General features: G+C 49.2%; 1 protein-coding gene across 2 annotated transcripts; it reads left to right on the forward strand.

The window, feature by feature from the left end:
- Positions 1-36: 36 nt before the first annotated feature.
- On the forward strand, positions 37-22,478 carry SCP2 (sterol carrier protein 2). Of its 2 annotated transcripts, XM_075616355.1 has the most exons (16): positions 43-195; positions 1,276-1,327; positions 2,555-2,626; positions 3,008-3,139; positions 3,546-3,610; positions 4,127-4,253; positions 4,768-4,831; positions 7,566-7,652; positions 9,438-9,588; positions 10,063-10,210; positions 10,808-10,915; positions 14,983-15,139; positions 17,728-17,818; positions 18,428-18,557; positions 19,678-19,757; positions 21,477-22,478. In XM_075616355.1, the coding sequence occupies exons 1-16, from the start codon at positions 145-147 to the stop codon at positions 21,570-21,572; spliced, it is 1,611 nt and encodes a 536-aa protein (XP_075472470.1). In that variant the 5' UTR covers positions 43-144; the 3' UTR covers positions 21,573-22,478. The 2 variants fall into 2 exon arrangements, with proteins under 2 accessions (XP_075472471.1, XP_075472470.1); XM_075616356.1 differs by lacking the exons at positions 14,983-15,139; positions 17,728-17,818; positions 18,428-18,557; positions 19,678-19,757; positions 21,477-22,478 and adding an exon at positions 12,056-12,138 and having other exon boundaries at positions 37-195.

A 22,478-nucleotide genomic window follows, 5' to 3' on the forward strand; every position in this document is an offset into this window, starting at 1 on the left:
CACGTCCCGGGGCCTCCTATGCTTCCTGTCATCGCCGCTTTAAGGTAGCAGGTGACGCCCCTCCCCCAGCCTGCTATACCACACCGAGTCCCCCGCTAGTTGGATCAGTGACCCGGCTCCTCGCTCTGTTATTGCACTTCCAGGATGGCTCTCGCCGGCAGGAAAGTCTTTGTGGTGGGAGTTGGAATGACCAAGGTGTGTGTCATGTCTATATTGTCTGTGTCACCTGTGGCTCTCCTTTCCATAATTTATTTATAAAATGTGTTACCAGGAAGTAATACACTGAGAGTTACTTCTCGTGTTCAAGTATGTCCTGGGCATAGAGTTACGACAAATAATACATGGTTACAAGTACATAAATGAACAGGGTATACATTATATACAATACATTGCATGCACAGTTAGAGAAGATGTATATTATGAGCGTATGTAACAGTTACAGACCAGATTAAAATGTGAGACAGCCTTAGATTTGAAAGAACTTAAACTGGTGGTGGATGTGAGAGTAGATTGTTCCAGTTTTGGGGTGCGCGGTAAGAGAAGGAGGAGCGGCCGGATACTTTGTTGAGCCTTGGGACCATGAACAGTCTTTTGGAGTCTGATCTCAGGTGATAAGTGCTGCATGTGGTTGGGGTGAGGAGCTTGTTCAGGTAGCTCGGTAGCTTGCCCAGAAAGAATTTAAAGGCAAGACAGGAAAGGTGAACTTTGCGCCCAGACTCTAGTGTTGACCAATCTAGTTCTTTGAGCATTTCGCAGTGATGTGTGTTGTAGTTGCATTGGAGAACAAAACGACAAATTGAATTGTAGAGGGTGTCAAGTTTGCATCTTAAAACGTAACTCTTTCACTACTTTACATCACTGTCCTTGGCAATAAAGGCGTTACAAATTCAGCTGTTTCACTAGATAAGCAGGGGGGGTGCTCAGTGTGTGCGCCCCAACAAGTGCACCCCTCCACTGTGGTGTGTGTGTGTATGGGGGGAGGGGTGCACAGTGTCTGTACACCCCTTCCCTCCCCGGCGCACACTACGTTCCTCCTTCCCGTGCGCGCACACACACCACGTGGGGAGGGGTGCATTGTGTATGAGCGTGTGTGCGCAGGGGTAGCGGTGTGTGGTCGACAAGTACGCAGGTGTAGCGATGTGTGGGGGGGAGGGGTACGCATACACAGCACCGCTCCCCCCCCCCCCCCCCACGGGGTGCTTTGTGTGTGTTCTGTGTGGAAGGGGGGGGGGGGGGGGAACAGCCGTTAGTGACCGTATCATTCGTCTCTTGTAGTTTGTGAAGCCGCGGGGAGAGCTGGATTACACTGACATGGCCAAAGAAGCAGGTGACTATACAGGGCTGTCCATCTCACTCTGCAGTGTCCTTGTGTGTCACAGTATTGGCAGGACATCTGTTCGCTGTTAAACCTCAGACCATAAATATCTTGTGTGATTTCCACAATCCTTAGTGTCCCCGTCTACTTGTCCCAAGCATTTGAATATCGTCACTGTCTCCTCTGGGAAGCAGTTCTGTGCCCACAACACACTTTCTGCAAAGATTTCTCTCCATTGGACACATCAGATCAGGCAATAACTAAACCCCCAGAGTGACTTATTGCGATTACTCACAGTTCTCAGAGAGGGTTAACCATTGTATGTCTTTATTTATATAGCTCCAAAAGTGATGGAAGAAAGGTGTATAAAGGTGTATAAATAATGGTGCAGTGGGGAAGTTGGAGAGAACAGAGACATTCACAAAGGAGTGAGGAAACAGTCAACAGAAAAAGCAATAGAGAGGGCATAGTGAGAAGCATGAGGAGAGACTTCCCAGGTACTGGTGGATAGAAAGAGTACAAAGAATCCCAGCATATTGAAAGTAAAGTTCTCACAGTTGCAAAGTTGTTGTGCAGAGTCCCAATCTTCCTCCAATCTTCACCTCCAATTTCAACTCAAATTAACTCTGCCACACACTTTTGATGTTACACTTATGATAGGACACAGCCAAGATATTCTGTTTTAAGTACTCTGATCACATGCAATTGAATAACAATTAAGGGAGGGGTCTGCCTATCAACTCACAGAAACATACCCCAATAGTTAATTCAATCTTAATTTCTCTTGATGGTAGAAGTTCAATGAAACATACCCCATACCTGTTTGGAGAAATCAGAATGTTAATCCAGATATTCAGAATGCACCCATGATTAAAGATATAGAAATAAAACATCCAGAGATATTAACTCCAAAATTAACTCTGCCACACACTTTTGATGTTACACTTTAAGATGGGACACAGCATTACCCCTTTCATCAGTATATTGGGAGACGCACAGTTAACGATGCAGTAACTTCCACGCGGTGACACGGCAGGGTTATGACACATCTCACGGTATTGATACTCGCTGTTAGGCCATGTTATTTTGCTGTAGGGGAGTACTTTTCTCTCTGTTTGCTGGTATACACATTGAATGTTGTCTGACCTTTACCTGAATGTTTATTAAATGTAGATTTGTTGTACAAATGACACAGGACTGCTGCTTTTTTATATGCTGTGTTTTGGGGTTCTGTGACAGGTCAGAAGGCTCTGGCAGACGCCGGAATCCCGTACTCTGAGGTGGAGCAGGCGTGTGTGGGATATGTGTATGGTACAGTATATATGGGGCTTCCAACTCTGTGTGAAGCCTCCTTCCCTTACTGGCTTTATTGCATGTTTAGAGATTGCATTATGTCCAACTCCTTTATTCTATTCCTCCTTCCAGCAAAGAGATGCATTACTGGTCCTGTCAGCGCTCAATGTGTTAATGCTAATCACCTTTGCTGGAAAGCTGTGTCATGCATCCACTACCCCTCTGGTGAAAGACTCCCTCATTTTGCCCCGAGCCTCCAGCTTCCTGATCTCTTGTTCTCCTTCCTCCTGCACCTCCTTAATTTCCCGTCCCCCCCTCCCCATCCCAGTCTTCCCCGCTTGGTCCTGCATTGGCTTCAATCCTTTAACACTTTAATCCGTCCCCCTTCTTTCGGTGCAGGCGACTCCACGTGTGGGCAGCGTGCGATCTATCACAGTCTGGGTCTCACAGGGATCCCCATCATCAACGTCCACAACAACTGCTCCACGGGTTCCACGGCGCTGTTCCTGGCCAGGCAGCTGGTGCAGGGAGGTGAGCACCTGTAACAAACACTGGGACTCCATCCCGGGTTATACAAATGGCCGCCAGCCAGAACATCCAATGAATGAGGAGATGGCCAACGTTGTCCATTGACCGATTTGCTGCTATTTTTAAATCCCAGAAGTGCCAGGACCCCACGTCCCGGCTGTTTTCTGGCCTTTCTTACTCCTGGTACCATACGTTGCAGTGAAATCCTCCCGCTGTGTAGACCTATTAGTGAAGACTGAGTATATGTTCTTAATGACGAGCCAATCAACACCATCCCTGCATCATGATGCAGCCCAACGTGGGAACACTTATGCATTCCACTCACCCATCTGCTTGCCAGAAGCCATTTTGAAATCCCCCAGCACCCACCCCTGATGACCAGTTTTGAGTTTGTCTGGTTCTTCCTCAGGGCTGGCGCATTGTGTCCTAGCGCTCGGCTTCGAGAAGATGGAGCGCGGATCTCTTCAACCCAAGGTAGGTGAGATGTAGCGTGTTACCCCTCTGGGGCAGGGACAGGCTGGATGGGTTATAGGTCCCTTCTGTCTGTCACCCTGCGGGGCAGACCAGTATGTTTTCAGAGGATCTTTCATAGGGACAGGAACAGCTTTGCTATAGGACAAACCAAAAATATTACCATTAACACGTCTTGTTTTGTGCATACATACCGTGTGTGTGTGTGTGTGTGTGTGTGTGTGTGTCTCTGGGCTTATTTGTGCTTCTTGCCGTCTTCACTGCAGTGTAGAACAAATGGGAATTATTTCTATTCACGTATTAGCCCCAACAGTTCCAGGCAGAACTGCAACACACAGCAGCTGTTGATTTTGTAGGGCTTTGGCTGTGTGTGCCTACGTCTCTGTACCTTGGACAGAGATATTCTGCCTCAGTCCCACCACCGAGGTGGCTGCATGCATACCCCTGAAAAATGATCACTACGCACTTTGTATGACTATGCTCTGCAACGCGCTGCTGACACCCACTTGTCTGTCCTAGTTCACAGACAGGACCAACCCGATGGACAAACACGTGGAGGTCATGATGAACAAGTATGAACTGTCGGCAGCTCCCTTGGCCCCTCAGCTGTTTGGCAACGCAGGGAGGGAACACATGGAGAAATATGGTAAGTGGTGGGATTTTTGACACTATGATGTGGGGGGTAACCCCCCCACCCCCCTGTTAGCCATCACTGATTTGATCAGCAGCCCGTATCCGAGCTTAGTGAATCTTCCCCCAATGTGTTTTGTTTCCGAGCTAAATCCTTAAACTTTTTCATAGTTCTACTCTGTTGCTATTTAAAGAACCCCCGAGCAGAATCTTCAGCGGACGGATCGATCAGCAACTTCGCTAAAGACTTGTCAGTGTGCAGACTGTATTAATGCACATATTGAATGGGTGGGGGGGGGGAAGAACACATCCAAAACTGCAGCTTCTAACCGGGTCACATGACGACTCCCCCTGCTACGGATCATCTCTAACTTCCCTTATTAATAACATTGTCCAGCTACTAATGATACGAACTTATACAATGTATATATCTCCACATGGTCCAGAGGGAAACCATGCAGATACTCGTGGGCATTTTATCGTGTATGTAACAGTGGGCTCTCAATCTCTCTCTCTGATCTTTCACACAGGTACGAAGCCAGAACACTTTGCAAAAATCGCCTGGAAGAATCACAAGCATTCAACAAACAACCCGTGAGTCCTGCGCTCTGCTGTGCGGCCCTGCCCGTATTATATGGAGCGCGAGTCCTGCGCTCTGCTGTGCGGCCCTGCCCGTATTATTATACGCAGTGCGAGTCCTGCGCTCTGCTGTGCGGCCCTGCCCGTATTATATGGAGCGCGAGTCCTGCGCTCTGCTGTGCGGCCCTGCCCGTATTATACGGAGCGCGAGTCCTGCGCTCTGCTGTGCGGCCCTGCCCGTATTATTATACGCAGTGCGAGTCCTGCGCTCTGCTGTGCGGCCCTGCCCGTATTACACGCAGCGCGAGTCCTGCGCTCTGCTGTGCGGCCCTGCCCGTATTACACGCAGCGCGAGTCCTGCGCTCTGCTGTGCGGCCCTGCCCGTATTACACGCAGCGCGAGTCCTGCGCTCTGCTGTGCGGCCCTGCCCGTATTATACGCAGTGCGAGTCCTGCGCTCTGCTGTGCGGCCCTGCCCGTATTACACGCAGCGCGAGTCCTGCGCTCTGCTGTGCGGCCCTGCCCGTATTATATGGAGCGCGAGTCCTGCGCTCTGCTGTGCGGTCCTGCCAGTATTATTACACGCAGCGCGAGTCCTGCGCTCTGCTGTGCGGCCCTGCCCGTATTATATGGAGCGCGAGTCCTGCGCTCTGCTGTGCGGCCCTGCCCGTATTATACGGAGCGCGAGTCCTGCGCTCTGCTGTGCGGTCCTGCCCGTATTATATGGAGCGCGAGTCCTGCGCTCTGCTGTGCGGCCCTGCCCGTATTACACGCAGCGCGAGTCCTGCGCTCTGCTGTGCGGTCCTGCCCGTATTATACGGAGCGCGAGTCCTGCGCTCTGCTGTGCGGTCCTGCCCGTATTATATGGAGCGCGAGTCCTGCGCTCTGCTGTGCGGTCCTGCCCGTATTATTACACGCAGCGCGAGTCCTGCGCTCTGCTGTGCGGCCCTGCCCGTATTATATGGAGCGCGAGTCCTGCGCTCTGCTGTGCGGCCCTGCCCGTATTATACGGAGCGCGAGTCCTGCGCTCTACTGTGCGGTCCTGCCCATATTATATGGAGCGCGAGTCCTGCGCTCTGCTGTGCGGCCCTGCCCGTATTACACGCAGCGCGAGTCCTGCGCTCTGCTGTGCGGTCCTGCCCGTATTATACGGAGCGCGAGTCCTGCGCTCTGCTGTGCGGTCCTGCCCGTATTATATGGAGCGCGAGTCCTGCGCTCTGCTGTGCGGCCCTGCCCGTATTACACGCAGCGCGAGTCCTGCGCTCTGCTGTGCGGCCCTGCCCGTATTATACGGAGCGCGAGTCCTGCGCTCTGCTGTGCGGTCCTGCCCGTATTATATGGAGCGCGAGTCCTGCGCTCTGCTGTGCGGCCCTGCCCGTATTACACGCAGCGCGAGTCCTGCGCTCTGCTGTGCGGTCCTGCCCGTATTATACGCAGCGCGAGTCCTGCGCTCTGCTGTGCGGTCCTGCCCGTATTATACGCAGCGCGAGTTCTGCGCTCTGCTGTGCGGCCCTGCCCGTATTATACGGAGCGCGAGTCCTGCGCTCTGCTGTGCGGCCCTGCTCGTATTATTATACGCAGCGCGAGCTCTGCGCTCTGCGCTCTGCTGTGCGGTCCTGCCCGTATTATACAGAGCGCGAGTCCTGCGCTCTGCTGTGCGGTCCTGCCCGTATTACACGCAGCGCGAGTCCTGCGCTCTGCTGTGTGGTCCTGCTCGTATTATTATACGCAGCGCGAGTCCTGCGCTCTGCTGTGCGGCCCTGCCCGTATTACACGCAGCGCGAGTCCTGCGCTCTGCTGTGTGGTCCTGCTCGTATTATTATACGCAGCGCGAGTCCTGCGCTCTGCTGTGCGGTCCTGCCCGTATTATATGGAGCGCGAGTCCTGCGCTCTGCTGTGCGGTCCTGCCCGTATTATATGGAGCGCGAGTCCTGCGCTCTGCTGTGCGGCCCTGCTCGTATTATTATACGCAGCGCGAGTCCTGCGCTCTGCTGTGCGGTCCTGCCCTATTACACGCAGCGCGAGTCCTGCGCTCTGCTGTGCGGCCCTGCCCGTATTACACGCAGCGCGAGTCCTGCGCTCTGCTGTGCGGCCCTGCCTGTATTATTATACGCAGCGCGAGTCCTGCGCTCTGCTGTGCGGCCCTGCTCTTATTATTATACGCAGCGCGAGTCCTGCGCTCTGCTGTGTGATTCTGCTCATGTTATGTTCTATACGCAGCGCGGTTGTCCTTTTAACTTGAGACATCCCTGCGTTTCATTAAATTCTGTATAACGAGCACTAAAGAAAGTTAAGCCCCTCTGCTGGAGCAGGGAAGTTCACTTTTTATTACTTGGATGCCATGCAGCAATAACATGGTTTTTACCAGTTTCCTGGTTATACCGTGACACAAACCAAGCAATTACTTTGAATTAATCAGCAAATAATTAAAGCTCGTTTTAAATCTCTCTGAAGGAGAAGGACACCTGGGGATGCACAGACGGGGTGGGCATCAGGAGCTCAATTAGTGGCTCGCTCAAAGACTGCGTCCCTGATTGAACCACCTGTGCTGAAGCAGGAATATCCTGAAAACCTGACCTGTTGGTAGTACTGGAGTTGGTCGCCCCTGCTCTAAAATATACTCTTCCCCAAAGCACAATGGAAAAAGTGAATAAACCCTGATTTTTATATTGTACTGTATGAGAAGTGACACCCACAACATGCCTGTAATGAGTGCGTCTCTGCTCAGTGTAATGAAGGTTTCCCTGCAGGAACTCGCAGTTCCAGGAGGAGTACAGCCTGGACCAGGTGCAGAACTCCCGGCAAATCTTTGACTTCCTGACTGTCCTTCAGTGCTGGTAATGAATGAGGCCACAATTCTTCCTCCCTTCTCCCAACCTCCCCCTCCTCCCCCCCCCCCCCCCCACCTTTAGAAACCACTCTAAAGGGGTTTAATGGTAAAAAAAAAAAACCTCAAATCTTAACCTCTAGCTGCTTGTGTGGAAACCTTGAGCAAAACCGGAAGCAAAGTCCAATATGAGTGCTGCAAAAACGTGTGTGGTCTGAATTGTAACTGGGAAGAGTTAACGCCGGCCTGTGTTCATATTCAATGTGTTAAATGGACAAAGTAGTTCCATCAAGGCTAAGGATTATAATGCTTCCAATAATTCCGATAGCATGAGTGAGAGACCCCGGGATGGGACATTTGGCCGCGGTCTTTTCGCAGCAATCAAATGACCGGCTGCAGACGGACCCTCCGCCACAGCCGATCCGCCGCTGGCCGCTTCTAAGGGAAGTTTTTTTACTGGTTAGGGTAAGGGGTACATATTAAGGGGTTTTAGCAGTGTTAATTTCGAGGGTTTTAGCGGTTAGCGTAGGGGGTTTTTCAGGTATGGCAGGGTGAGTCGTGGTGAAGCGCCGGCTGTCATTTGGTCACGGCGAAAAGGCCGAGACCAAATGTTCTAGCTCGTGAGAGACCTTCCGCGCTCTAAGGGACAAACGTGCATTCACAGCTAAGCATATAGTGACGTCCGCTGGACCGGAACCCGCTGAGTAACCCGGAATCCCGGGCCAGTCTTCCACAAGTAACACTTTACAACCACAGTAATAAGCCTCCAATACAAAGCTCTTGGCTACTCCTATTATATCCAGACGAGGTCCTGAAAAGGATATGTCGCAGTACTCACAGAAGTCCTTGGTCGTGGAGGTTCTGTCTGGGTGCGTCCTGCCGTATGCAGCGCACCTCGAAGAGGGAGTGTGGCGGTGCGCTGCAAGCGATTGAGGAGCTGGAGTGCAAGACGATGCTACTAGATATATATTTATTAACACATTATTTGGCAACGAGGAAGGATTCACCACTTCATCATTCCCAGCGCACGGCCACTCTCTACATGGCAACCTGTAGGTAGCAGAGGAGAGGGACCGCCTCTATTTTAACCCCCCAAGACACTTACTATTTAAAAAAGTAAAGACCGCACACGCAGGGGACACGGTAGGTACAGTGTAAGTGTGTTTTTATAAGGAATGGTCTGGGTCCTGCAACCCATTGCAGAGCAAAAAGGGTTAATGAAATAATAGAAGCCGAGTCCGCCCAGCGGAGATACGCGCACGCGGTCTCTAGGTGTTCATACTGTTATAAATTCCCTGGTGTTGGATGACACGGTCCATGCTGGTTCTGTCTTATTCAGGGTTCTGTGTTACATGGGTCGGATCATGCTCATTATAAAGTCATTAGTATAACGCTTCCCTTGAGGGGGGGGGGTATATATTTTTTTTATTTTTGTGCAAAAATCTAAGAAATGCGCGCTTTTAACAACATTCAGCACATTTCTATTCTCCTTTTTATATTGGACAGGAATTTCCAGGCTGCTTGGAGGAAAACTGATGTTTTTAATAGTTTAACGTACCGTGCAAAATATAACTGAATATTTTGTATTTTTCTCTCTTTAATTTAAATGTAGAGGAAGATTCCTTTTACGTGCAGCTCACGTCACTTTACCTCCTTGTTCCTGATGCACCAACATTAGACTAAGCTCTCAGGGACCGGAGTGGTTCCTGCTGGATTTGATGTGCAGCACTGAGCACACTGCAGGATACATTGTTCCTATAAAGATGGGGTTGTAACTCCTCGCTGCTCTTTACAGTCCGACCTCAGACGGAGCAGCCGCGGCCGTGCTGGTGAGTGAAGAATTTGTGCGTGCACACGGGCTGGAGCGCAGAGCCGTGCAGATTCTGGGGCAGGAGATGGTGACTGACACCTCCAGCACGTTTGAGGAAGACAGCTGCATCAAGATGGTGAGGGCGTTTCCTGTGAAACAAAGTCTCGGCACCTCTGAAATAAGGATAATGTATTTATAAAATGTTTTACCAGGAAGTAATGCATTGAGTGTTATCTCTCGTTATTAAGTATGTCCTGGGCACAGAGTTAAGGTGACAAATACATGGTTACAAATACATAGGATGGAAAATACGTGGGGAGGAGGCCTCTGGCTGTCCTGGGGAGATGCACATCCAGATGTAAGGCCTCTGGCCGTCCTGGGGAGATGCACATCCAGATGTAAGGCCTCTGGCCGTCGTGGGGAGAAGCACATCCAGATGTGAGGCCTCTGGCCGTCCTGGGGAGAAGCAAAACCTGATGTGAGGAGGCCTCTGGCCGTCCTGGGGAGAAGCACATCCTGATGTGAGGCCTCTGGCCATCCTGGGGACATGCACATCCTGATGTACTCTGCTACGTGTGTGGTTTTTCAATCTCTTTACCTTCTGCTGCAGGTTGGCTACGACATGACCAAAATTGCAGCTGAGAGATGCTACCAGAAGGCCGGGGTGAGACCGGAGGACGTGGATGTCATAGAACTTCACGACTGCTTCTCCGCTAATGAGCTGATCACGTACGAGGCGCTGGGACTCTGCCCTCCAGGTAATTACCAGGTTTAACCCTTTCAATGTCATAATACTTTTTTTATTCCTCCTGTTATCACATGGTATACAGATAGTTCAATTTGGCACCAAATGTTTGTTTTTTTTGTCATTTTTATATGACAGCCGTTTTATCATCCCATAAAATACTTAAATGGAAGCAGTTGTCAGCAACAAAAAGTAACTCTAGAAACCATAAAAATGCTTGTTAGGTGATATGTATGTGCGCACACACAGACAGACACTGACACACACACACACTTGTTGTTTTTTTTATTTGAGACCCTGCAGCTTTTTTGAGTCTCCTCTTGTGTTTCAGAGAACTCCCTCTAAGGGGGTCATTCAATATATACTGAAACGGCCACTTTGGCACATATTGAATTGGCCCCTAAATCTCCTAATCTGAAATGTAAGCACACGCGTGTTATAAAGATGTCTGCCTTCATATTTTCACCCCCCTGATCCCAGAAGTAAGCTGCATACAGATTTTTTTTCTGATCGGAAGGCAGTCGAGCCCAAACGACAGGAATGATTACAGGAGAGATTCGTGTATGAAAGGTACCGGACCCTCCTCAGTCACGCACACTGTGTTTTGCAGGCAAAGCCGGCGAGCTCATTGACAGAGGAGACAACACGTACGGAGGCCGTTGGGTCATCAATCCGAGCGGAGGTCTGATCTCCAAGGGACACCCACTGGGAGCAACAGGTCAGAGGCACCTTTTTGGCCAAAGCAGTGTAATCCTTCTGAGCCAAATAGAAAGTCTGTTTCTGTGAGTTCCCGTGAAATAGAAATAATTTTAGCATTGTGGGACTCTCCGACAATAGAGCAGCTGGAAATGTAAACTTGCAATAATATAATCGTATTAGTGAGCGTACATTTCTCCAGCACTGAGTGAGGTTAATGGGAAAAAAGGGGGAGAAGCGGCGCCAAACCTAATAACACCGTACAGACAAAATATATGCAATAAAAAAACTTATAGTCCCGCAGCTAGAGTCCCAGGAGGCTATTCAAACTCCTCCACAAAGGAAACGTCAGATAAAAGTAGAGTCCTCCTGCGTGTGGTATTATTACTTCTTCTCCGTGGTATATAGGGAGAAAAACAGGAAAACAAAACATACACCACAAACAAGTGGCATGATATGGGTTGATATCACTATGGATGATAGTAGAGAACTTAACACTTGCCTGTGTTTGGTTCTCGTTGCATGTATTCTTCTATATCCTTTCTGCTGCTATCTTGAAAGATGAAGTGGAGAAAGGCATAGCATATTACCATTTAATGACAATTAAACAATAAAGATAAAAAATACACTCACTAAACGACCAAGCACACAAGGAGTTTGTGGTTTGGTTTGGCAGCTTATAGTGTCTTGAAGCAATATCTCCACGATAGGATGTTGTTGTGGTCACCCGTTTTCAGCCCTCAATTATCGGCAGAGTCCCACGGCAATCAGAGGCTTCCCCAGGCTTGTGCACAGTCTGGTCTGTCTCTCCCTGCTCGCGTCACCGCGCATGCGCCAGTCTCTCCGCTGGTTCCCGGTGCTGATTGGGCAGATGACAATCCCCAGAGATACGGTGGCTCCAAATGTTCAAAAGGCATCGGCATCAAACGCGTTTCGCCAGGTCACTGAAGAAGCCAAACCTGGCGAAACGCGAGCAGGGAGAGACAGACCAGACTGTGCACAAGCCCATCGTGGAGAGACTGCTTCAAGACACTTTAAGCTGCCAAACCAAACCACAAACTCCTTGTGTGTTTGGTCGTTTAGTGAGTGTATTTTTTATCTTTATTGTTTAATTGTCATTAAATGGTAATATGCTATGCCTTTCTCCACTTCATCTTTCAAGATAGCAGCAGAAAGGATATAGAAGAATACATGCAACGAGAACCAAACACAGGCAAGTGTTAAGTTCTGTAACTTAAGTTTTCTACTATCATCCATAGTGATATCAACCCATATCATGCCACTTGTTTGTGGTGTGTTTTTTTTTGTTTTCCTGTTTTTCTCCCCATATACCACGGAGAAGACGCAATAATACCACGCGCTGGAGGACTTTGCTTTTAACTGACTGAGGTTACACTTTTCCTGACACATGAGCTGGTCACGTGGAACATTGAGCTCTGTGTTTTTAATCAGACCTGATGTCCTCTCTGGCAGGAACATAATATTTTATCTCTTCCCTTCACCTTATTGTATCTGGGCAGCCACATGTTTCTACATCTGCTAAGAGTGCTACATACATCCACCCGAGACGGATCCTGCAGGCACCTGTTCTCCACGTGTCTCCTTGCTATATCTTGCCCAACCACATGCGTGCACCTGTGTAATCGGCGTATACTGTATGCGTGCAATGTCCCGGCTTCTGCATGTGGGCACTTATCATATTATGCAAAACCTTTTTTTATTTAACGGATAAAGATGGTGGGGCACGCACAATGACTTCTGTAAAAAAAAAAAAACTGCCACGTGCACAACCACAAGAACGTGTCCGGACGTAGTGCAAATAGGTCACGCGTGGTCTTCTGAAGAAATTACATTTTTGATTCCCACGATGTTTGGATCCCTCACCTGGACCTTTCTCAAGATACAGCAATGTCAGAGTGGTTACCTTCCCCTACACCCCCCCCCCCCCACCCACCCACCCCCTTGTGACACCACAGCACATTTCAGCACCAAACACCCCCTCAGCTGTTGTTAAAGCCACAAAGTAACCAAACTGTGCCGTGAATTAAAGACTTCAACAATGAAAAATAGATCAGTCCGCTAAATACAACCTGAAAAGCAAAAAAACAACAAATGTAATCATTAGAGCTGAAGGATAAATCCTGGTAGTTTAAAAGAAAGTGTACCTCGCGCGTGGGTATTGGTTTGAACACTTGGGACACGTGCGATGTATACGTGCGATGTATACGTGCGATGTATACGTGCGATGTATACGTGCGATGTATACGTGCGATGTATACGTGCGATGTATATGGGTAGCAGCAGGACGTCACGTTTGCAGAAGAGAATAATTAATTGATACAAACGTCTGGTCCTATACAAATAAGTGTGAATCTGTGCGGTGACACAAACTATACAGGTACCAGTATTCGTCTGGGGACAGTAAGCTGGCAAAGAAGTGTCCCCTGAAAGGAGACTGAGGTAGCCTGTTACATGATCTTACAGGAGCCTCTTACATTCCCTTATGTTCTCTGTTTATAAGGCTTAACCTGATCACCGTTATCCGGGAATAGGACATAGTTATAAGGCTGGTCTATATGTATTGCAAACACCAAAACACGTGATATTGCAGGGCGCTATACACAGAGAGATGGTCTATATGTATGTCAGGGTGGAGGGCTGTCCTACGTCCAATATACAAAAAGAATAACCTTTTGCAGTGTCCATAATTGATCACCACCCCCGCAACGGGACAGGTTTTACCAGATAAACTGTGTTCCATGCTCTGGGCAAGTCATTAGGCCACTTAAAACTGTGTGAGGAGCTGGGGGGTTGGGAAAGCTTTGAACACGTGAAGACCCGTGATTATGGAAAGCTCCTACAAGCAAAGCCGTCTTATTCTGGGGTTTTGCCCTCCCCAGGTGGAAGAGGTCACATATGTAATGTAGGGGGCGGGGGGGTGTTCCCTGCCTTAGGGGGCGTACAATCTAAAAGTAAAAAAGAAGCAAGACATTAGGATCTGAAGTGGCTGTAATTATGGGAAAGGTCCATCCAGGTTCTTATCTGCTCTTTATTTCTTATCTGCGCTTTATTTCTGTGGAATTTCTCCGTTTGGACCCTAGAGATTTGATGTGTCGCTTTATCGGTGTCCCTGGCATAGCCTGGGGAGACTTTACACTTTGTCACTGGCACATCACAGACCTGCTCATGTCCCCTGACACAGATCAGATACACACAGATACTGTGACCTTTCCCCAGCAGATAACACAGGACAAACAAGACAGGGCAAATCTATCCCAGAAAACCCTCTATTTCTCCATGGAATGGAGGGGGCACCGGGCTCGTCACATGCCCGGGCACACACAGGCATGTCACATACACACCGCCTTAACCCTTTCACTGCCAGCCTGCGATGCATGTTACGGCATGTTCCTCGGGCAGCGCCCAGGTTAACTCCCTTATTCTCCCTGGTCTCGCATGTCATTGTGACATTGTATGTAACGTGTGTCTGAGAGAAACCCGCTGCTTCCCATGGGGTCTCTTTCATGTCTGTAAATGACATACTCCTCACTATCTGTGGGGTGCAGAGCAGATTCTGTGACACTGGTCACTGATGTATTGTTTTGACACCTGGGCCCTGTTTACACATATATGTACAAATGAGCCCATTAGTTTGAGTGTGTTCATGAGATTTTAGGAAGACCTCCGTGTGTATGAGTAATCCTAATGTCTGGTTGTCCAGGAGACACGAGAAATAATCGCTGCTGGGCAGTGTGGGGTTAATGAGACCTGTGAATGAGACCCACTGATCTCCCTCCCTCTCTCTCTCTCTGTCTGTCAGGGAGGGTGTGATTGAGACATGAGACATGACATGGCGTCCCCTTCCCCCGCGTGTGTGAGGGAGGGGTGTGACTACGCGAGGACCCTCCCCCTCCCCCATGTGTTCCCCCAGGACAGGCTCCATGCGCAGAGCTGTGCGCGTGACAGAGACCCGGAAGCGGAGCGGGCACATGACCTCCTCCCCCCTCTCTGTGTGTGTGCCCAGGTCTCTCCGTGCTGTGGGTGTGGCTCAGTGACCCGGGCTGACCCCCTCTCTCTGTTTGCCCCCAGGACTGGCTCAGTGCGCAGAGCTGTGCTGGCAGCTGAGAGGTGAGGCCGGGCGCAGACAGGTCCCAGGTGCAGCCCTCGCTCTGCAGCACAACATCGGCCTGGGGGGAGCCGTGGTGGTGACGCTGTACAGGATGGGATTCCAGGACCCTGCCCCCAGGTGAGAGCCCCCCCACCCTGCCAGGAAGGTGGGGGGAGGAGGGGTGTGTGTCCTGTCTAACATTTTATATGTCCTGCAATGTTATGTATACACAACACACATCCAGTTGTGAAATATATTAAATTGTATGTTATAATCTCTTATTTTTTCAGTAAAAACATGCCTCCATTTGTGTAATTAAAAAAAAAAGATTTATATTTATTTATTATTTTGAGGTGCATGCAACACATTTGACAACTGGGTCTGTGTGTGTATATACAATTTTGGATAGAGGAGTCAGCAATACATTGTGTGATTTATGTATGATAGTAGGAATGTGCAGAGTGAAAGGCTACCAAAATGTCTTCTAACTTGATCAGCGCCAAAGGTCAGTGATGTCCTGCGGTAGGGTCCCTTTTAACCCTTTCATCGACAGAAGGCTGGCTGTAAGTTGCTTTGTATATGAAACTGCAGCACGACTGAGACCCTGTGCTCCATAAAGAGGAATGTTACTGTATACAGCTGTAATGAGTATGACCTAAGGCTTCTCCCGTGGTAACGGGTGCACAGAGTAGCCTCCCCTACTTGCCCACATCTCGCAAAGAGAGGTACTCTGCATCATTCAGTGATGCAGCTGTTACTCTGAGATGTAGGATGGGAATTAATTGTATTTGTTGCAGTAAGGGGGTGTTGGAGAGAGGTGCATTGCGGGAGGCCACTTTGTCCTTGGAATGTTACTGCTCAGCCTACCCCCACTCGCTTGCACCTCACTGCACGCAGCCTCTCCCCCCCCCCCCCCCCCCTGCTCCTCTCTGCATGCGGGTTTCTCCCCTTGCTCCTCTCTGAACACAGCCTCCCCCCCTACTCGCTCCACTCTGTGCGCAGCCTCCCCTTCCCTGCACGCTCCTCTCTGCACGGCAGCCTCCATCTCTCTACTAGTGAGTGGCTTGGATTTTTTTACATCCGCCTCCCTCCGTCACCTTTTTACCTTTATCAAGTCACTTTTGCTCCCTGTATCCTGGTACTATATTTAGATTGTAAGCTCCTGTGGTTGTCCCGTCTGTGGTCAGCACGGTGACTCTGTAGAATAGACCTGATACACACGGCAGCCTGCAGTTCCGCTGATTACTCGCTCTACATATCAAATCCTGACTCCGGGCTTTGAGTCATTAACAAAGACGTATGTGCGTGTGTTAGATTTTGTATTAAACATATTACAGCGGCAACAAAGGTTTTAGGTTTATTGGAATAATGCATTTGCTCTAAATTTGGGATGGATTGGATTTGTCCTCTAAGTAGACACTATAAACATTACTCAAGGGTAGCAGTTCTTTGTCCTGTTTTATCTTTGATCAGCGGCGTCGAACCGGGTGAAATTGGCCCCTGTTCAGCCGGGAAAGAAATCGGGACCTTCTCAGAATTGGCAAAACACTTGCAATTTAATTTAATATTGTAATTTGCAGAATTCTCTGAAATCACGAGATTCACTTAATACTGAGACAACCAATAGTGTGCACGCCGTGTATCACTCCGTGCCTGGCGAGATTTCACTGACCGCTTGTCAAATTGTAACATCGAAGACTAATTTCACGATGAGACTTCGCAAAACATTTCGTAAAGAACGAAAAGGATGGGGGTGGGGGGGGAGAACGCTATAAATGTTACGTCTGTGTTTCATTTCCCCCAGCACACACCACATGCGCCCGCCTTTAATAAGGAGAATTACTTTTGACTCTTCCGATTTCGGGGTTGAAATAGCCGAACCCTTTAATGAGAGCATCCATTGTTACTCTTGAATCTCTCCCACAAGCGGTTTTGCTTTCCTCCAGTCATTTTCTATTTCACAAACCTACAAATATAGCGTATGGTTTGCAAGGCTTCTAATGTGATCATTTCTAACTCTCCCCCGATCGCCGGTGCAATCAGAATCCCTGCGACTCTCCCTTCTTTAGTTATGAGCCGTTTATCTACCCCTGTAAATTCTGGGATTGTTTGTGGGTTTTTTAACTTTTTATTTCTTTAACGTTTTCGTCTCCTTTTAGACCTTCATTTTAAAAGCGATCAACCTACTTTCAATTACTTTCAATCCTGAAACAAACAGGAAGCTGGATCAGATGTGCCATGGCTGAGTGCTATCACTTTTAATGCGATAAACCCAGCATAAGGGAATGGGGCTTTAAAGATGCAGTCCCACTTAGCAACCGGTGTTGGAGATCCACACCAGTGAAAGCGTGGAGAGTGTTCTTTACCATCTGTTGCAGGGGTTCAATTCAGTTACTCTGCACAATCGAGATCTGATTGATCAGGATAAGAAAGATCATTGCCATTTACTGGAGGGGGAGAATGATTGTTGTTTACATTTTGGAATGTAATTGCAGTGTCACCTGGGAACTTATAGAATTATTACAGTGCGTGTTACACCCAGTCAGACTTTGGCACGGCGTTGAGGGACAGGTGTTCTAACTGAATCCCAGTGTCGCAATAAGCATCCACTTGTGCCCGTATTAGTCGATGTATTGTATGTAGATTCCCAGCGTGTATCATTTAGTACGGCTCTGATTTAATAAACCATCATACGTCACAATCCCTGCATCTGTCTCCTCGCTCAGCTCCACGCGGATCCAGATGTCTCCGACCAGCGCGGAGGACGGCTTCAAAGCGCAGTTCGTATTCAAGGAGATTGAGAAGAAACTAGAGGAGGTGACTCAACATTTTTATGTTTTTTACATTTCTATATTCAGTGGGGTGTGTATTTGTTGGGTGGTTTTTTTTTTTTTCCCCCTTCTCTTTCCGCTGTGAGGTGGTTTTGAAATCTCCTCCTTTACCCCAGAAAATGGAAGCCCTTTACCAACATCCTGCACTTATTGTACAGATATACTCCTGCAGGCCATATGCATTCTAATCCTGCGGGCAGTGACACACAAGCAAATATTTGTCATCAAAGTGGTTAATCCGGGGCCTGCAGTCTGGAATGTGCGTAGTGAGGCGCTCTTGCAAACAGGCTGATCCGGATCCATATACGACTCCCTGATTTTAGAAGCATCCTGGGGGATTCAGAACACCGTATTAATGCAGAAATTCCTGCCAGACCTGCAGCACTGCCCTGACCCCTGAACCGTGCTGTGTCCGAGCCACTAACTGACATGTGTGATACATTGTAACACTCGCACACACACAGTGTTATCACACACCCCCCCCCCCCCCTGTATTCAGTGTCTCGCTGAGGCATAGTTTATTTTATTAAATCCGCGATCCCTTTTAAAGTGCCGGGTCTGTGCTGCTCTGTAATACTTCCCATGTCCCCTGCAGGAGGGTGAGCAGTTTGTCAAGAAGATTGGCGGGGTCTTCGCCTTCAAAGTGAAGGACGGCCCAGGAGGGAAGGAGGCGACCTGGGTGGTCGACGTGAAGAACGGAAAAGGGTCTGTGTGCACCAACACGGGTGAGTGGGTCAGTGGGGCTGAGCTACCGGGAGTGCCACAGAGTGACCACGCGAGTCACCAGCTGTATATGGGGGAGCAGCTGTCAATATGAAGGGGGGGGGGGGGTTATTTATCATAAAGTAACCCGAAAGGGAAAAAAAGCAGGGGGAGAAACGCGGCACCCGAGAAGTTCCCAAAAATATCATACATTTATTCAATATAAATAGATTCACTAGTAGTGAAAAATGATGATATATAGAGTAGTTCAGTGAGTAAAGAAACTGGCTGTAAATAACGACAGAGTTTGAATCGGGGGAATCTGGTTTTATTCCCGGTGTCGGCTCCTTGTGACCTTGGGCAAGTCACTTTCTCCCTGTGCCCCAGGCACCAAAAACATAGATTGTAAGCTCTACGGGGCAAGGACTGTGTCTGTATAAGTGCTGCATACTACGCGCTATACTAATTGTGTGTCCCATTGGGAGAAAAGCGCTATATGAAATAAATACCAATAAAAACTACATATAAAGAGCTGCAGTAATTGCCAAATTACATCCAAGTCTGCATACGCGTGCGTCCGTCACTGGGAGGCGTGACAACATGGAAGTTCGGGGATGAATGCAGAGCGGGTTCTAACGGGTCAGTACTCACATTCTCAATATTAATGGAATTCTTGGTGAAGTTTGGGATCCACGCTCCAGTTCCACATTTTACCGCCAACCCCTTCCGCCTGTCTGCCTTGATGAGGTCCTCTCTTCCTCCATGCGTCAATGGGCTTTAGGAATTCCATACAGAGTGTATATGGGGAGGAGCTATAAACATGATGATGGGGTTTTATTTATCACGATCTTCCAGCTGCAACATGGTAAAGCAAACGGGGGTCATAATTATCGCTGGATCCTGCTGGGGGGAAAAGAAGCGTTTTCTGCCATATAAAACGGTGTCACCAGCCCTTCTGGCAGTGTATGGGTTAATTGGATGCTGAATCTATTCCTGTTGCCTCTGTATTGCGCCATCCCATGTACACAGCGCTTCCCAGCAGTAACGCACCACCCTGTGATGTGTTGACACCTCACACGTAAAGAATATACAGGAAAAGGATTCCCTTCCCCAAAGAGCTTACAATCTAATCGTACGTTGCAGATAAGAAAGCAGACTGCACCATCACCATGGCAGACGCAGACCTGCTGGCTCTCATGACCGGGAAGATGAACCCACAGACGGTAAGTTACCGCGAGCCGGTCACATGAGTGAAAGACCGACACGAGAGAGTGTTCATTATTCACTGGCGCCCGGAGGGTTAGGTGCTCCCCTGAATTTTTAGCGCAGCGTTAAAGCTTTTGGGGTGAGCATTGTATTAAACTTTTCAAACTGCAAAACCTGCGGGAAAAGCAGGAAGATCCAGATTTATTAAAGGAATACATCCAAGTGGAAACCGATCTGCTGCGGTGTTATTTGCCCCAGTTTTACAGTTGGAATAGTTTGATAACGAGGCCCTGTGGTTGTCACAACAATATGCAGAGAAAGAGCGACTTCGAGTGACCTTGCTCCCTGCGCAGTGACCTTGCAATACAAGGTCAGGGCTGGGGATCCGTCTGGTGACCTCACCATGAACAGCACTTAATACCGTGTGATCCTGCAGACTTAGCACACGTCTATCGTGGGGGACGGACAATCCCACGCAGATGTGATCCTGCAGACTTAGCACACGTCTATCGGGGGGGGGGGGGACAATCCCACGCAGAGGTGATTCTGCATTAGAGATATTACATCTCTTTACCCAGAAATTACTGGCCTTCTAAAATATCCTCTCAAAATCCCTAAACTCTGCAGTGTCACCCGCTCCCCCTAAGCTTTGCAGTGTCACCCGCTCCCCCTAAGCTCTGCAGTGTCACCCGCTCCCCCTAAGCTCTGCAGTGTCACCCGCTCCCCCTAAGCTCTGCAGTGTCACCCGCTCCCCCTAAGCTCTGCAGTGTCACCCGCTCCCCCTAAACTCTCTGCAGTGTCACCCGCTCCCCCTAAGCTCTGCAGTGTCACCCGCTCCCCCTAAGCTCTGCAGTGTCACCCGCTCCCCCGAAGCTCTGCAGTGTCACCCGCTCCCCCTAAGCTCTGCCGTGTCACCCGCTCCCCCTAAGCTCTGCCGTGTCACCCGCTCCCCCGAAGCTCTGCCGTGTCACCCGCTCCCCCGAAGCTCTGCCGTGTCACCCGCTCCCCCGAAGCTCTGCCGTGTCACCCGCTCCCCCGAAGCTCTGCAGTGTCACCCGCTCCCCCGAAGCTCTGCAGTGTCATTCCCCTCTCCCAAACTCTGCAGTGTCCCCCACTTCCTTGCATCAAGATCTCAAAATGACTCCTCTTTTTTTGGGGGGGGGGGGGGGGGGGGGGGGCGTGAAAGCATTTTTCTTGTTTTTGCTAAAATCTCCATCTGCATTCACACACACAATCGCCACATCTCCCCATGCAGCGTTTGAATCTGATGTGACACAGCAGAGAACGTGTTCATAAAACTCCCCGTGTGCACACACTATGTGTCCCTTCCATTCCTAACTCTTCACCGCAGGGAGGCCAGCCACTTCTAGCAGGTTATTCTATCCCAGGGGTGGCCAACTCCTGTCCTTAAGTGCCACAAACAGGTCAGGTTTTCAGGATATCCATGCTTAAGGCCAGGTGGCTCAGTGCATTATAATTAGTTTATATTATCCTGAAAACCTGACCTGTTGGTGGCCCTTGAGGACTGGAGTTGGCCAATCCTGTAATCTATGCCTTTCATCCATAGCTGGCGTCCTAACATTGAGCGTTCCTGCGCTCCGTCGCACCCACGTCTGTCTCTCCTCCACCTTCCCCGGTGCTGGAGAACAGTTCAGCTCGGCTCAGAAGCATGTGACTAAGCTCTTCCCCAGCGCAGGGAAGTCGCTCGGTGTATTGATCAGAAATCTCGGTCTCAGGCTTTCTTTCAGGGTAAACTGAAGATCACTGGAAATATGGGAATGGCCATGAAACTGCAGAGCCTGCAGCTGCAGCCTGTGAAAGCCAAGCTGTGATGTGCCCGCGCCGCCCAACTGCGCCACGCAACTCTTCCTCTCCGTGACGCGCGGAGCGAGAGTGAGAGTGACCGCTGCTTCTCCCCACACTTCCTGTAACCCCTTCTTTGCAAGAAAAGGCCTGCGACACCTTGCAGAGATGTGTGTACACATGCAGTGTGTGTGTGTGTGTGTGTGTGTGTGTGTGTACACATGCGGTGTGTGTGTGTGTGTGTGTGTGTGTGTACACATGCAGTGTGTGTGTGTACACATGCAGTGTGTGTGTGTACACATGCAGTGTGTGTGTGTGTGTGTGTACACATGCAGTGTGTGTGTGTGTGTGTGTACACATGCAGAGCAGTGTGTTTGCATATGTGTACTGCTGTCCTTTCTGGCAATGAAGGGGTTACGGGACCCACTGTCTGGCCATCTGTCCTTGCATTTGACACAAGCTGAGATAAAATAATTTAGAACAAAGCTGCACTGAGATTGTGCTCACTAACGAGTTAATGGAAGCATTACTGCGAGGGGCTAACCCCCGCAATGCCAGAGAGCCCTGCAATGCATTAATGCAGACAGGGGGTTCCTGTGTTTCTCTGAATTAATCAGAGGTCAGACTATCTCTTAACTCGAGCAGAAAGCCCCTCTCTTCCTTCTCGCCCCTAATTCCCTCCTCATCCTCAATGGATGCAAACTATTTCCGAAACAGATTAACAGACCAGCTCTGAGCAGTGTAAATTGAACTAAATCCACTAATTTCAGTGATTGCAGGAAGGGAGGAGACAGATTAAATGATCCCTACTCTGCTAGAGGTATCGGCATACGTATGAAAATGACGTTTCATAATAACACACGGTTGTAATTTTACACATTCATTTTTTTGTTCCTGATTTTATCATTTGAAAAATAAAAAATGTTCCCTAAAAA

Source organism: Ascaphus truei, chromosome 10 (assembly GCF_040206685.1).
Source record: "Ascaphus truei isolate aAscTru1 chromosome 10, aAscTru1.hap1, whole genome shotgun sequence".
Taxonomy (NCBI): domain Eukaryota; kingdom Metazoa; phylum Chordata; class Amphibia; order Anura; family Ascaphidae; genus Ascaphus; species Ascaphus truei.